At 40.2% G+C, this 17,468-nt stretch overlaps 1 protein-coding gene across 3 annotated transcripts in view; it reads right to left on the reverse strand.

Moving 5' to 3' along the window:
- PTEN (phosphatase and tensin homolog) overlaps positions 1-17,468 on the reverse strand; it is a 49,556-nt gene that overhangs the window by 15,222 nt on the left and 16,866 nt on the right. For 2 of the 3 annotated variants that reach the window (XM_075717619.1, XM_075717621.1), the window contains exons 3-6: positions 14,364-14,408; positions 9,316-9,359; positions 5,704-5,942; positions 119-260 (exon numbers count right to left, since the gene is read on the reverse strand). In XM_075717619.1, coding sequence (XP_075573734.1) covers positions 119-260; positions 5,704-5,942; positions 9,316-9,359; positions 14,364-14,408 — 470 coding nt within the window. Of the gene's footprint in view, positions 1-118; positions 261-2,946; positions 2,978-5,703; positions 5,943-9,315; positions 9,360-14,363; positions 14,409-17,468 lie in introns of those variants that run through there. The other variant, XM_075717620.1, reaches the window with a different exon arrangement.

Raw genomic sequence — 17,468 nt, forward strand, 5'->3', positions numbered from 1 at the left:
GTGCAGCTCTTCGTGACACGTTCCAGAATGGTAACCGTCACATAACCAAACCAAGTTCAAAGGCCAATGTGTTTCCTTACGAGAGCTAATGGAGGTTAATGGGGTGCTGGGTACTTACTGCAAGTTCCGCCGCTGAACATGGGAATTGTTTCAAACATCATCTTGTGAAAGAGCAGTGCCACTGGTCTGTAATCCAAGTGATTCTTTAACAGGTAGCTATAATAGTACACGTAGCGTCTCTGACTGGGAATTGTCACTCCCTAAACAGGGGGAAAACAAACGTCAAAAAACATCACGACCATTTATTAGCATCACTGACAGAGCTCCTGCCCGTTACCTCAGAATATAACTAAAGGCAAATAAACCACAAATGAAAAGGTAGCTAAAGCACCTGGAATAAACCATCGTGATTTATGCCGAGTATACTCCGCAGCAGCTACACTGGAGACCAGCACACAGAGTAAAGCATCTAAGCTGGCTGTACCTAGAAAACAGGGAAGTTCTGCACTGCATTCTACACTGCACAGAAACCCAGCCACACAGGTTTTTGGTACAGTAACTTGTGACAACCCTCAGCAATTTCTTCACTGCGGACCACCCTGGGCACCTTAAGGACTAGCAAAGATACAATAGACCTCCAAACCACCCCCAAAGACAGCTTCTGTATGCGTTCCCCTTTTCCTCAGACATGTGTCCACACCTCTTGTACTCATCCTGCAGAGTGTTTAAGAGGAAGCTGTTTGCACTCATTATCTAACACCAGGCAATTAATTACCAACCAGTCCCCAGCACGCAACAAGTAGGACACTGGTTTTCCAGTTACTTTAGTACGTATCACCAAACATCCACCTCAAGCAATGGGGCAAAGAATGCAGACTCTTGCATATCTTAAAAACAACCACCTCGGAGACCCTGAGGGCCATGTAAAAGATGGTTTCATGCTGCTGCTTATTTTTGGTGTGAGGAGTGTCAGACGTCAAGCAGGAGGTGCCTTGAATGTATGAATTTTTAAGCACCAATACAGAAATTACATTTCAACAGCAGTTTAAGTCAAAAGATTCTAATTTTGCTTGCTAATATCACTGTACTCAAGACTCACAATATCTTCTGTTACAAAATGCCCTTCTGAAATGTTTTCACAAAAATCAAAACCAGAAAGTTTCATTAATATAGGCTCAAGAGCCCAAACTGTTAAATGAAGGACTTCTCAGTTTAATTACCACTCTGAAGTCAACGCTTGCTTTGAGAACATATAACCAAAGAACATTTTAATTACTGATTTTAAATCAAACTTCAAGTAAGGGAATAGTTTTAAAGCTCTTACAGCTAATATTTTCAAGCAAAAGAGAAAAAGGTGAGAAAGAATTTAATTCCCTAGAAAATGCATTACATGGTTTATAACAACCCATACTATATATTTGCAACAGCATCAGTAAGTAAAATTTCATATTAAAACTAAATGTGAAATTGCAATAAACTGGAGATAACCAAAGCTTTTCATATACAAGTCTATGAGCATTTTGGTCACAAAACCTAGAACACAGTTTTTCTACAAACTGTTAGTGCTAATACCTGCTTCACCTTGCAACAGCCATAAGCTAAGAATGGCCAGAGTACTTTTAATTTAGTAAGCATCTATCACTTCCTGCCTTTATTTAAAAAAAAAAAGTTGGTAATTATAGCTCGTTACCACTTCAGCTGCTTCTAAATTACACAAGACTTTATCCCACAGCACTTGTACAATGACGTTCTTAAGCAGCCTTCTACAGAGACAACGGTTTTGGTTCAGATGTCATCTCAGTAGTTATCAGACCCACTCCAAAGTGGAGCTTTAAAGTTTGCTTTCCTGGGATCTGAGCTTCACAACTGAGAAAATCCCAGCCTCAGAACAAGCCATCAGTAATTTGCCAATGCTGCCAACCAGAAGCAAGCCATGTAGGTAAGGAAAACGCATCCTTCTCTGCTCATAGCTTCTCCATGCCGTAAAGGATGTGCCTGCCCCACAGAGAAACCCCAGCACACCTTATCAGGACAACCAGGGCTGGGACCAGAACAAAGGGAACACAGCTATATAAAGTGATAGTTGATCTCAAAGCAAAATCAGTTCTCAGCCAAGAGGGCAGTTTTATCCCTCCAGCCAGAGATTTTTACCCCCTGGAGACACAGCCTTTACCCTGAGATCCTAAGAACCAGCCACAATGCAGTGGAACAGAAAGTTCTCCGTTTTCCAAAGGTCTGATTTCAAAGCAGAACACTTTCATAACAAGCTAATATTCCGAGAGGTACAATCAATCCCCGCTTACTTTTACTGAAGAAGAATAAAGAACACGGAAGCAGTTTAAGTATTTCTTCCTCAAGAAGCTTACATTTCCCATCTATCACCATCATCAGTTTTTTAAATGGACTTTAGATAAGCTTCTCTAGTCCCTATGCCAGAGTTTCACAGAGCACTGCCGAGCTGTGTAGACATCACAAAAATTGTCAGGTGCTGCCTCAGGTTCTCCTCTCAACGTAGTGCAGGCAGTATTATGAAGAACAAAACATTTTTGGAAGTGACATTCCTACATTCATTTTAATAACATGCCCTACCATTAGAGCAAAGCTAAAGCTGCAGCCACAGACTAGGCTTACGGCATCAGGTTTAGCAGAGGTTGTCACCGAGTACATTGAACAAAGAGCCATCACAACTGATCAGCTCCGACACATCAGACATTGGATATCTACCCTGCTCAAAGAGTCATTCTGAGACTTCCTCACACAGAATAATTGGTTTCCATTTCCTGTTCCGTTACACCACTATTAGGAGCTGTTCCTAAAAATGCAACAGTATGATGGTCAAACAATGCTCCCGAATGGATCATCTCCAGCTCAAGCACTTGACTAGCTGTTCCCAGCTGATACATATCTATTGAGTAGACTACACTTCCTTCCAAGACTAATCCTCACCATAAAACCTTCAAGGCAGAAGTGGGAATAAATAAAGACCTTCTCCAGCTGTAGGAAGGTAAGTCATCAGTCTTCATCATCACAGTAGTATTTCAGTGTCCATCTTAAGGAAAAAACAGGTGATAAGCTAACCATTTCAAACAATGAAGCAACAGCTTTTTTAGAAGACCTTTAGGGGGGTTTACTTCTCCCCCAGCTCTGAAAACAGGCTGGACAATTACAGTTCTTTATGCAATTTCAGAAAACAGTTTGCCTCCCTTGGTTCAAAGAGAAAATAGAAATCAGTCCTGTTCTACTACAGTGCTGGTGACTGAGAGAGACAACCATTTAGCCAATACTTTCTAATCTTTATCATTCCCTTCTGAAAAAGGATCTTCCCACTATGATGAGCTACAGAACTCAAGAGACAGCTTATAGGAAAAAAAACAACCCCCCCCCAGTTTTTGGTCAGAGACAGACTTTTAGACTCAGTTCTGCAATGTCCTACTCCCCACTACCTTTCCCAGGACAACAGTACATTAACAGACTATCTAGGCACTGTCAGCCTCATCTACAACAACTCTCACTTGATATTGCAAAGGCCTCTGGGAAGCTTCTTCTCCCAACAGGCAGCTGGGAAAAGCTTGCTACAGAAGTACTAGAGGTTGTTCTCTTGACCAATTAGTCATAGTTCCTCTTGCAATTAGACTCACACTTCCTGCCGGCATGGACTAAACCCTCTCGAGAATCACTCTGCCATGCACATTAATAGCAACAGTGATTTTAGCTACACTATTCTGAGCAGCTAAATACAAACTGTAAACCTTGTGCTTGCTTTAAATGAGGAAAATTTGGTACCTAAAGCCAGTTTTCCTTCAGCATGCATATGTTGGTCCAGCAACAAAAAAAAAAAAAAAAAAGAAAAATGCATTTTCTTGTCCCTAGGGGCAAACAGCACTGTTGATGCCTCATTTACTTTGAGTTCAGGAAGTCAGTTATATAAAGGTGTGGTGAAGTGTCAAATCAGAGAGCAGCACTTGACACAGAACACCGAAATACGGGCCACAAGGGAAGAAAGAGCTCCCAGAACCTACCTGCACTGGAATACCTGTTTATAAACACTACTTTAAAGGATTATGTGACTCACATGCTGCCCACTGTCCACATAAAGATAACCACACTCAAGTGGAGCTGCGGAAAAAAAAAACTCTTCCAGCAAAGACATCAAAACCAAAACAAAGTTGATGGCTACAGACAATATTTACAGTGAAGCTAAACAAGGCTCTCACTATTTCTGTTTACTGAATTCCCTGTTACCTCAAACATGCCAGAGGTACCACTGGGGTACTGATGAACACTTAACTGACCTTACCCCCAACACACTAATGCACAGAAATACTTCCCCCCCCCCTTTTTTTCCCCCCAAAAGGGAAACTGAGGAACAACACGCTTCACCGTGTATTTGTCAAGCTTTGTAGTTCTCATGGTATTTTATCCAGCTCTGTAGATAATCTTTATCAGCAGGAGTAACCTACACTGTATATTCATCACACAGCTCATTCCTATTCACTATCATGCATCCTTACCAAAAGCCACAAAGGTTTGGTGGGAAACCTTGACACTGTCTCTGCTCTAGTATTACACCACAGCTATCTTCTCAGCAGTACATGGAGTAACAGCTCCATCTTGTAAAGAGAGCAAACTAAGAAGTTATTTGCTCCTTCCAGTGAATTAACAGCCAAATTCTAAAATTCCTTATGTCACACTTCTGCTCTCAAGAGCCTTCAAACATGAAGCTTTGCGTATTAGAGGTCTACACACTGTGAAATTAATACTTTACATAAATATTAAGGGAACACAGAGAGCTCTGTACTTCTGTAGGCTGGAAACTGGCCTGCCAGGATGACCCCCTGGGCTGCTCTACCAACATACACAAGGAAATGATGGAAGATGAGCAGGGAAGCTTGCTGAAGTGACCTTGCAAGGCACACCTTATTATATTTGGAGAAGATTTCAAATAAGGACGTTAAATTCCCATTAATGAGGCATAACCATGCCAGAAATGTCCAACATACAGTTACTGCTAAGTCTGTCTTTCCCACTGACAAGGTCTTAACAGAAAGCTCTTGTAGCCATGAACATCACTTCTCTGAAATGAGATCCTCCCATTTCTCCTCAGGAGAAGTACAAGAAACTAAATGGCAACACCTCATGAAGCAGGCTCTGAGGCCGCCAATGTCTGGGCTTAACTACCCTTTTATTGGAAAGGGGCACCCAACAACAGACTGATACACCCTTCCAGTAGGGATATTCAACTGTAACACACAGTCACGACTATGCACCTCCAAACACCACCACAGAAACTAAAAGAACCTGAGGAGCTGAACAGCTCATCCATTCAGGCAAAACAAGCTAGAATAATCCTCTTATTTGGTCCAAAAATGCTGAACGAGAAAGTTCACTCGTCAACCACCCATTTGATGCAACACACAGCAGAATGCTATTTAAAAGGCTGTTTAAAATAAACTGTCCAGATCTTCTTGAACAGGAGATGGAAAAACCAGACTGTTTTAGTGTTGTGACTAATTGCTACTGCTGCTTAGGAAAGCTTTTTCATTTAGAACAACTGCACTGATCCAATAATGTTAAAGCTAAATCAAACCAGATATCACAACTGACAGAAAGTATTTCTTAAGGGGCTTGACTATTCAAATTGACCTCAAGTAGGAAAAGCATAAAGATACAGATAGCAGAACAGAAGAACAGAAAATAGCTCACCTTCTTGTCTCTGGTCCTTACTTCCCCATAGAAATCTAGGGCTTCTTGAGCCTTTAAAAACTTGCCTCGATGCAACAAATATGCACATATCATTACACCAGTTCGTCCCTTTCCAGCTTTACAGTGGATTGCTGCAACATGATTGTCATCTTCACTCAGCCATTGGTCAAGATCTTCACAAAAAGGTTTGATAAGCTCTAGCTGTGGTGGGTTATGGTCTTCAAAAGGGTACTGTGCAACTGCAATGAGAAGAAGTCATTTATCAAAATCTCAAAAGGAAATTACACCAAGCTCAACTAGACAGGTCAACTTTGTGACAAGCATGCAAAAAATTAACTTTCTAAATAAAGCGCCCTGTCTTCCATGTAGATACGTAGTTTGTAGGTTTTTTTTTTCCAGTATTATTCAGCAACATACTGCATATATATGCATTGCAGACATTTCTCTAGTAATACATAAGCAAGCATCCTGCTACTTGAAAAGACTATTTCACACCACTACTGGAGTGGCACAGACCCTGTATTGTACATCATGAAATTTCTAGAATTTAAGAGTGCATTGGCACAAAGAGTGACCTTGTGAAAACCCATTACTCTAGCAATAATTAGACTACCTGCTGAGAGAAAACAGGGCCAGACCTCAGTCACTGATCAGACAATAGGAATTTTGCTGAAAAATTCTGAGCACAGTTAGGTCTACGTTGGGAACAAACTCACAGAATTTCCTCAAAGGGGTTTTGAAACAAAAAACTGCAATTTCCCTATTAAAAAATGGTAATCAAGAAAGAAATCTCGTGTAAGGCACTTGCAATACTTATGGGTTTTAAAGTCAAACCACTGAACGAAGTTGTCCTTTTTCTTACATGCACATAAACACTTTTTTCCATCTAGAGACGGAAAGAATTTCAAGTGAGCACGCAGGAAATGAAAGAAAACTCAAGAGAGCAAAAAATAAGCAATAAGCAGAGACAAGCACCCAAACCCAAACCTCTAACACCTCAGATAAGATGACAGACAGTGCCATGCTGACTGGCAGAATTACATAGGGCTGTACTAGTTTCACCAGGAGAACAGCACTTCATAAAGTACACCCTAATTCTCAATCGACAGACTTGGGATCTCACAAATACGAGTCTGGTTCATTTAAAAATTCTCAGCTAGAAACACCATTTCCTTTTCCAGTTCGAAAATGAATACATTTCATTTTTTAGCAAGTGTTTGTATTCGTTTCATAAGTGCTACTCTCTTGTCACACACGCAAGGCTCCTTTTGATGAATCCCCAGGGACTTAAAGAGCAGAAGTGAGGGATGAAGTTATGGAACTGCTAAATTACTGCAGCATAAGTCTGAAGCCTTTCAGAGGATCTGCAAGGACAGTTTATTCACTCACAGTACAGACCACCCACTTAATCTCCCAGAAGACCAAACATGGAAGCCCGATAAAGTGAATAATCTTTGCTAAAGAAGCAGCAAAGGTTAACGAACATGAACATAACACTAAAATTCTTCCACACGGAAGATCCAAAGACTCCCCAAATGATTGCTTTATGCGAACTTACAGAGATGCCACTTTTTGCAGCAGATGTAAATGAAAGGAGGAATTTATTTAGAAACCCCTAAGAGAAGAAGCTGTTAGAAGACACTGCGAATTTGTCCGTACAACTTTGAGTCTATCTTAACCACATCCAATAAGGTTCCCATGAAAAGGGGACAAAGTAGTCCTGAAAGAACAGCCTGAAAAATACCAAGTAGTAACAGCATGCTGAAGATGCTCTCCAAGATTTGGGATCAAAGGCAAACCTTGCGGTATTTTCTTCAAAGATGGAATGAGGAACAGATGAAATGGGTGCCCTGTGATGGTGCAGAGGGATTAAGAGTCAGAAAGCAACCTTAGGAAACATTAAGCTGCACAATCTTGAGCTTAGAGGGTGCAGGTCCTCCACAGATTTTGGTTCCTAATACAGCATGGAGAATGGGTTTGATTAGTCTCTCCAAGCTCCTAGACGTTGCAAGAAAAATCCCATAGCACATAAAGAGGGGAAAAAAAAAAAAAAGGAAAGCCTGTGGCAAAGCAGAATGCAATTTCCAGCATCGAAGTACTTCAGAAACTGCAAACAACCTAGATAGAAAGCTAGTGTCCAAAGAAGATGAAGAGCTTTCAACGTTTGGGTTTGAATTGGATGCAAGAGCATCCAAGTTGAATACTGAACTACTATGGTGTTTCATGCTAAGTGTACAAATAAGAAGTTCCCTTTGAAATTAATTCACTTCAGAAGATTCTGAAGTAGAACTGCTGTTCCTCTGCTAAGGGAAGTCTGGAATCACCCATTTGGTTATCTAAGGTAACTAACTTGGGGATGAAAAGGGAAAAAAATGGCAACACGAGCTCCTTGCAACAGTTTTGTCTTACACTGAGGAGCTGTGAAAGGTGCCGTCACAAACAACATTTTGGGCTGGGACTGACAGTGAAGGGATCTGAGCACCCCCATAGCATAAATTAAAGCAAGCGTATGTTCTGGACATACTAGAAGCATGTCCTTTTCATTTACACCTTTTCTCCTCTTATGCAAAGTATTGCTTAAGCAGATCTTAAAATACTTTTTTTTCTGGCTTGTATCTATTGAGTGAGGTTTCAGGACACTGTCATTCAACATTGTAAGAGCAAATCAGAAGTGAAGATGACTTCAAAACTAAAATTTCAGTACTTCTCTATTCAGGCATTAAAGCAGCCAATTACATTTTGGTCATGATCTAAACACTCTTTACAACTAGAGGGATGGTTTAAAATAATAATAAAAAAGAAGTTGAGCCCTTGCTATGATGTACTATTAGCCAGTAAGACCAAAAACTAAAACCTATGGATCTCCTACAATTACATACACACAAGTGCTCCTTCTCTACCCAGCCATTCTGAAGCATTGCATGAAGAGGAACTATAAGCTCTACTACTGTGCACAGAGATGTTCCTCTGCACAAAGAATAAAGGTAAATCTGTACTTATTTATTTATTACCTGGGGAGTTAATACTGACAAAACAGGTACATCAGCTTCCACTCACCAAGGGTCTGACCAAAAGGAGCCCCTAAAAGTTTCCCCACTGCTTCCGGTAACTCTGCAAAGTGTCTAAGAACCAACTCATCTCAGAGAGGCATCACATTGGATTTTTTTTTTTTTTTTAAAAGCAACTGAAGGTTTGTTCCAGATGTTCAAGAAGTTGTTTTATATGAACAGTGACAGTGGCTTAAGTGTTTTCTATTTTTATTCTCAGTGATGCTTCTGCATAAAAACCAGACTTCTCCAAGCTTCACATCTAAATTTTAGAATAAGTTTGCATACTGAATTGAACAGAAACTTCTGAATAACCCATTCTGCAAAAATTTTTGCAACAGTAGACTTCCGATTGCCTTATTAGATCTTGATCTAGTTAATTGTCAGGAACATACTTTTTTGAAAGCATCAATATAGCAAGTTTCTCCAATGACTCAAAGCAATCTGACATCATCCCTTGTGACCAAGTCTCCTGCATTACTATTCATCAGCTCCTCCTTTATACCTTCATCCAGAAACACTGAAGTTTAAAGAGAAGAACACATGCTAGACAGTGAAAACGTACCTCTGCAGTTAAATTTGGCGGTGTCATAATGTCTTTCAGCACATCTAAAAAGGAAAAATAGACAAGAGTTCAAGACAAGTCTCTGAGGCACTCCCAACATCTGTCACACCTTGGAACATACAGATCAACATACAGGAAAATCATGTATACCCATCATCTTTATGATTTAAAACTATAGCTAGAGGTTACGCACAGAAAAGCTGTTTTGTTGCAGATGTATAATGTTGCTCATTAAAATATCAGTTATTTTACTAAAAAACAATTACTTACCCTATGGTAACTGTGGTCCATCAGTATGTTTTAGTCTGCGTGACTCTCAATGGAGACATTCAACCAAGTGATACAATACACTATTATTTTTTAATAGTGTAGTATTAACAGCTCCAGCCACACAAGCAGCTTTATACTCCCCCACCACACACACACAAGAGAGTAGATGGCTATGACCTTCATCCAATAAACTCTGAACTCAAAACACATGTCAAGATGCCTCAACAACAACATGGGTGCTAGGGGCAATGGGGATCACAAGGACATTTCAAAGACCCTCAGCTAGTGCAACCTAAGCAAGCAATCTTCCTTCAGTTGCAGGAGCGCAACAAGGCCACCACAGGCAACTGAAAGCACTGCTGCATATTACAATGAAGATCACTTGTATCAAGCAGAGATTGCGATACTGCTGTCCAACTTAGCATTTGTTCTTGAAATCAGGTGGAACTCAAAAAAAATCAAAAGGCCAGTCAGCCAGTTTTCCTCTCACAGACCGTGGAAAATGGCGTAGCTGCTCTCTGCAGGCAAAATGATGCTCCTCTACACAATGCAAGTGAAAATGCAGTTCAGAAAGGAAAATGAGAACAATCATGCCTCAGAACTGTCTAAAACACAATGATTGGGAGTCATTTCAGTAGACAAAACACATCTAGGTCTTCTGTTCTGATTATAACCTGTACTCTTCGTAGGGTTCAAATACCCACACCAGTTTCAGGACTGGTACAAACTTATCTTTCCTTAGTAGGTGTGTTATGAATGCAGCCTTTGGAACCATATGGAACTTACTTGACCCTTTCAGACACGCAAACTTTTAAGCTCCTACTTGTACGACTGTTGCACATAACTGAAGCCTTGCACGTGCTGCATTGAGCTTTGTCCATGAGACTCATACACCAGGGACAGAGGCAGGTCTGCTGGGGTTGCACGTGCACTCAGCGCTTCCTTTTCTCTGAGTACCAGAGACTTCTCGACTCTAGCCTCTGCTAGGGAAAAGTCTGGCAGTTTTTACAGCTCTGATCACATTGCTGACACTTTCTCTGGGTCAGAAGGGATATGGCACAGGTTGAGCTGGCAGCCGGGACTCAAAAAAAAAAAAAACAAAACCAAACCCAAACCACCACACAACAAAAAAAAAAAAAACCCAACATTATCTGCACTTGAGCCTTTGAGAAGAAAGGTTAGACACGGTATGTACACCCAAGATGGAGTCACCACACCCGGAGCAGCCACCAGTGGTGCTGGGCAAAGCCTATTACAAACTAGTCAGCATCTGAACTTTGGAAGTTGAGCCTACTAGAAAGGCAAGCAGTTAACACAAAGCATCTTATCCAAGAAAGTTTCCTTCTTCCTTTTAAAGAAACACCCAGTTCAAAGGGGTAGTAAGAGATGAAAGTCTTCAAAACAAAAAATGTCCACATATGGGCAAAAAAAACCTTCAAATTTTGAAGTTTGAGAGGGCATCAAGCAGAATACCGTAAGGGATAAAAAATAGTTTTGTTGATACCGAGGATAGAAACTGAGCACAGAACACAGCTAGGTCACTCTTCATGCCCTCTTATGGGAGCTGTACACAACACAGGGCAAATGCAGAGCTCCAGAGATGGCTGTACAAAATATACTCCCATTTCATCACACAAGAGACACATGTGTATGCAGCAGGGATCCCACCGACACACACTTTGGAGGATGCCTCCATTGCTTAGCATTTCAAATGCATTTTTTTTTTTAAAACACTATTAGACCTGTAATACAGTCAGATCCCCAGATGAAACCTGAACATTTTTTTGGACTGGGGGGCATGGGTGGGGGGTTGTCATGGTTCTTGTAATCCTCCTTTAGGATCTAAGCGAGTTTAAAGCAACCCAGATCCTAAGTGCTGCCAGCCAGGTACCTTTCTGATCGTAACAATGATCATAACCATGATGACAGGACTATGGGCTACCAAAAAGATGGCAGCCTATGCCAAAGCTCAACGTCATGTACACAGAGGTACAGGAGTATGCACGTAAAATCCACATCGTTCATTATGTCTCCTTTCTTTAACTATCTGCCCGTAGGACAGTTAAAAGAAATATACTGGAGAAGATGGAGATTATTACAGTAGGGGAGGTAACAATTTGGCAGTATGTGAAGTTAGGAAATGAAAGTGGAAGAACATGTTAAAATAAAGAAGAATACTTAAGAAATAGCAAAGGGTTGAAGAAACACATGAGAAAACCAACACACAAGAAACAAAATGAAATTGATTGCTCAAACATTCACTGGGAGGTTAAAAGCCAAGATGTGAGGATGAGGCATAAATGACACAGTTTAAGCATCAGTTCAGAAAAATCTCTCTAAACACTTTTAAATAAAACTTCTCAATACATGTTATTATCAACTTCATGTAACAGCTACCTTAAGGGAACTCAAACCCCATGAGAGTGAAGTAATTCTGAATATAATCACCTAACTCCTCTGAACTCCCACCTCCTTTTAAACACAGACAATACGTTGATTATTTACAAAGGATCAGCTTAATCTAAAAGAGATGCTGTTCTCCAAAATACCTGAAGGCTGCACTTTCTTCTCATCTCATGACCAAACATTGCACTAATTCACCTAATGACATTTATGTACTTAATGTGTGTATAAATTTTGCCCACCTAAAGATAAAAAGATAACCTGGCCTCTCTAAGCAGAGAGATACAGTTTAAAAGCTATGCTTTCCAAGCTGTGCAGTAATCTCTTGGATCTTCATTTGCAACTGATCCATGCTTTGGGGAAGAAGAAAACCCATGCACTTTAACAGGACATTTTCTCCTGCAAAAGTTTTCATCTGAGGGTGAATATAGTAGTTTTAGGAAGTTTCACCTGTGATTGTTTTGAAGTTAGCAACAAGGAAAATCAATTGGGGGGGGGGGGGGGGGGTGTCTTGCACCAAAACCCAAAAGTTAAAGTTTTTATATGAAAAACTTAAGACAAAAAACTTTTGGCACACCTGGACAAGTTCTTTGCACAGTTGAAAATACATGTATCAGCAATGTAAATGTGAAAAGCATTTGTCTCATCACAGCTCTTCTCACTTAAGAACTTTAAAGTTGTTCCTGTGTAGGGCTGGGGGACCAGTTTTTGCTTTTTTTGTCTACAGTAAAATGAAGCTGCTAGCCTACAGCAAAGTGGAAACTTTTCAAGCACCACCTCGGTGCTTGAGCTACTTGCCAAGATGCACAGAAGTCTTACTAAACTCTTACTTTCTGACCAAGCCTAGAAGTTAACACACAGCAACCTACTGTTTTACCTGTGACCTCTCAAGCCAATTCAAAACAAGCAGCTCAGTATCAGGTGGCTCAGCAAACCCTGATCTTGTAAGTGATACCAGAGCCACACTTCCAGCAGCTGACAGCTGAACTTAGCCCCAAGAACCAGGAAGAAATTAAGGTGTATCTGTCCTGTTCTGCTTTGCTCCCCAAACCAAGCAGAAGCTCTCAGGAGGCTTCAGGGGGGTCTAATAAAACTACAGTAGTTACAATTTTACACGCTACAGCTCTCTAGTGCTGAATGCCAGAAGATTTCAAAGGAAGATATCCAGAAAGTTACCTCTTTGGAGAGCTGCATATACATGCAGAAGGAGCTACTGGCTATTCTAGGAAGCACTGTCCTTTCCACCCATAAGTGCCACCAAGACAGCATTTATTAAAAGGCTAACATTCTGGAGAGCTTCTAAGCTGAAGAAAACAATTTTGGTATGGAACTGTATGATAGGTGTCCAATTAGTTTACTTCAATGCATATTTTATTTACGTATCTTTTCCTGTCCCATCTTACCCCAGACTTTACAGACAGCTTCAATAATGAGTATTACCAATTCCTCAGCTTCTAGTATCACTTTGCTGCAACATCAGCAGAGTTGCTTGATGCATAATCATTCAACTAATTTAGAGGCATATTTAAATACTTATTTTTAACAACTGACAGATTACAATGTAATGCATTGCTTGGATTTCCATACTACAGTAATTTTTCCATTAACCGCAGATGTTGAGAAACATATTCATTTAAAAAAAAATAAAGCCTTAACAGCTCAGAGAATCAGCACATCTTCAACTTAGATTTCTGGGAAAAAAATGAGGTGTAGGAAAACCAGGACCTACTTTTCAACATCAGCTGACATCACCAAATAATTTATACAAATGAAATTAGCCAAAGCTAACACATAAAGATGATCAAGGAATAACAACAACAACAACAAAAAAAAATCCCTTCTGTAACAAGAACAGCTTTCTGCATAACTAAATTTTCAGAGGAAAATGTTACACTTACAAAAGTGAGAAACCACCACATTACCAATTGCTACAATAGCTTTTTCAAAGTAATAAACAGGGACAGTCAAGAATAGTGAGGAAGCAAACAGAACCTGGGTACCAATACAGCTTGATAAAAAAAAGAAAAAAAAGGAAAATATTCATTTGGCAATTTCTTCAGTGCGGACATTAATACATTAACAGAAAGCCTGCTGTGAATTACTTTTCACTTTTTAATCACATGGTACAAGCTCCAGATGGGCTAGATGCCAAGTCATTTAAAAGCGTTCAAGTAATATGAATACACACCAGCATTTCATTTAACCTCACTCAGCTCCACTAAATGAAGTAACAGTGCTCTCAATCAGGCTTAATTGTTTTAAGAAATATGCAAAACATCTCTAGCTCTGCTTCAGTACAGCAACAAGCCACTTTCACTGTAAGCTATTTTTAGAAGTCATTATTTTGGAAAATACATCTATAAGAGCATACTTACAGATTGTATATCTTGTAATGGTTTTTATGCTTTGAATCCAAAAACCTTAAATAGAAAAATAAAAGACACATATTAATAAACACTGCAATAATGGTGACCTTAATTTGCAGCATCATTAAAGCACCATTCAGCATGTGCAGTTCTGCATTCCAAGTCCCAGCTGGCCCTGCAGCGCCTCAAAGTCAAGGAGGCAGCGTGTTGCAAACCTCACTCATACAAATAACCCAGTAGTATGAATAGGACTACTTATGCAACTGAGGAGACCAAGATCTGACCTGCAACTGAAATATTTATTGTATGGACCAATCCGCCCTGATTTCTAAGATACCTGCACATCAATATATGAAGCTGAGGAAGGGTTGTTTCTTTTTAGAGCAGAAAGCATCGATTACACAAGGTATCTGTACACACTTACTTCCAATTTAATCACCTGTGCAAAATACTCTGCCATGGTAGCATTTCCAGTGAAAAAAAGCAGTTAAAACTTGCGTATTCCAGTTAGAACAGCCAGAATCATTTATTTTAATACCAGGTTTTTAAAATGGCCATTATTTGCCACTGAAGTCCGAGGACACTGCCCGATGATATTCTGGGTTCACAAAGGAGGAGGAAGACCACTATACTTTTTCATGCTCACACTCATTTCATTTTCATGCTCACTTTGTAACAAGAACTTCCCATACAAGCCTCGGAGAGCCAAACTGCAAACATGATTCATCAAAATTGCCGTGATTATATATGATGTGTCACCTGGCAATGTTCAAGAAGAAATAACATACAAATGTTTACACTTAACATCATCAACAGTGTGTATCTGCACATCAGCCAGAAGGAATTTAATTAGCCATGACAGAACATGCTGTTCAAATTGAAAAGAAACACTAGCTGCTAAAATCCTGGAAAGCTCAAGCAAAAACAAGCTCTGGTTATCAGTCACAATATTCCAGAAGAACCTAGAAGAACTCTGTGGTTAAACCAGTGTGTTAAAATAAGAACAGATGTGAACACTCCTCGTGCAGCATTGAGTATGAGATTCCAATTTCATCGGCAAAAATATTTCATGACTCCCACTGGCTCCCCTGTTGGCAGACTTGGAGAGATTGAGGAAGATGGTGGATATGGCCGTTTGCTTCAGGAGACGTCCCAGCTTGTTTAAAACACACTGGAGAGCAAGGAGAGCTGACTCCGCTTCTGCCAATAATACCCACAAAGCTGAGTATAAGCTTTCACGCAAGTATTTTTCTAAGGACAAAATTCCATCCAAAACCTCTCAAAGCATCAGCCACAGGAGACAGCCAGCAGTCCAGGTCATACTTCTCATACAGTATTAGCATTAAATTTGTCAGCATACCAGCTATTCAGAAAAAGTGCACTGGTGTATCCTGGCTCAATACCAATTGCTCCGGAGCTCAAAACACATTGAATTGCTGCCTAAAAAGCTCCTGGAAAAAAAATTCCACAATTAAAAGACGACAGGAGCAAATAAGGACCTGCTGACTGCAACATGCAGAATGCTGCATGATCATATTTTGTGCATTATTCTTGTTTAAAAATAGGGGGCAACAAACATAACACTACTTTAGCATCAAGTTCCCTACAGCCACTTAATTTATCTCTCTTCGTATCTTAATTTGGTTGATGACACTGTTTAGGTGATCACTACTCCTTTTGATCAGAGTGTTTATGGGCAACTTAATAATTCTATAGTCATTCCCTTCCAAAAGTCTAATTTACACATATCTACATACTTAACCAATAAAATATATTGTCCTTCATAGAGAAGCAACTGAAATCAATGCTGTCAGTGGAAGAGGGCCTTCAAAGACTACTGCCTATTATTATTTATTTGGATTATTCCCATGTCATTTATTCCAAGTCCAGCCTTTGCCCCTATCCTACAATTTCCAAAGGTGGAGTCCATCAGTCCATCAGGGACCGCGTATTTCAAATAGCGGATGCAATGCCCACATCAACTTCAAGAAAACGTGGCTCTGGCTGCTGGTAAAGAAAGATGGCTAGATAGTCTGAGTTTGTTGGACAGCCCTTAACTGTCCCAAAAGGACAGCAAAAGCTTTTTCTTGTGTGCAAGCTGTGTGCAATGACACGATTAGAACACACAACTTCACGCCTCTTGACAATTCTAGCAGATGTACACACTCTGCAAGAGTATTTACAGATTGCTATGCTGAACCTCGCTGATATGACCAGCTCTGGAAGAGTGACTTCTCCTCACTACCGCGTGACAGAACAAGGTTGCTTCTGCAACCCTGGTCAAATCCAGCCTCTGACATTTTCAGTACTATTCGTGGATAGCGAGCTTCATCATGATGGTTAAATATGCAAAAACAACCCCCCCTCGAACTCATCTGAAGCTAACTGCAGCTGTGCAGGGAAGTCACTGCCTCCAGATGACTGGTTCTCAGTTGAGGGTTACAATTCCTCCCAGTGTGAGAACCGAGGAGCTGCCTCAACTCATTTCTGTACGAACCTGGATGCAAACAATTACCAGTGAAATTCAAGCAGCGCTCATTCTGCCTGCTAGCGATGATGAGAAAGTTTCTGTGGCATCTCAAACCTAGGAGCAGCACCTTCTCGTTCAGATACACCTACTCCTAACTTCACTGCATAACCATGCACCTTAATGCATTATCCCCCCCATCCCCAAATATCAAGTCTCTTGGAGAGCTACAGAACTTATGACCTCCAATGGCCAAGATCTCAAAAGCATCACACATAACTTAAATCAGCATCAGGATCCTAAAAACACTAACATTTGGCAGCTTCTGCCAAGTATTTAGTTTTTAATGCAACCTCTTGCACTACATTCTCCAGGTAGGGTGTTGACTAAACAAATTACAACGATGCTCCTAAAACACTAAGTACACCATCCACTGTTGTATCCAGCAGTTCAGAGTAAATAACTTTATCTGATGTTGAAAATGACAACCTATAGGGGTTGTTTTGGGTTTGTTTTTTTTTTAAAAAAAAAAAAACACCAAACCAAAATATGCTATAAAGCATCACCCACAATAATAAATTTTAGCTGATTTTTCCTCCTTGTCCACAATTATTGAATGCAGCCAGATGTAAAAGCCTTTACCTAAA

The sequence above is a fragment of the Pelecanus crispus genome, chromosome 10 (assembly GCF_030463565.1).
Source record: "Pelecanus crispus isolate bPelCri1 chromosome 10, bPelCri1.pri, whole genome shotgun sequence".
Taxonomy (NCBI): domain Eukaryota; kingdom Metazoa; phylum Chordata; class Aves; order Pelecaniformes; family Pelecanidae; genus Pelecanus; species Pelecanus crispus.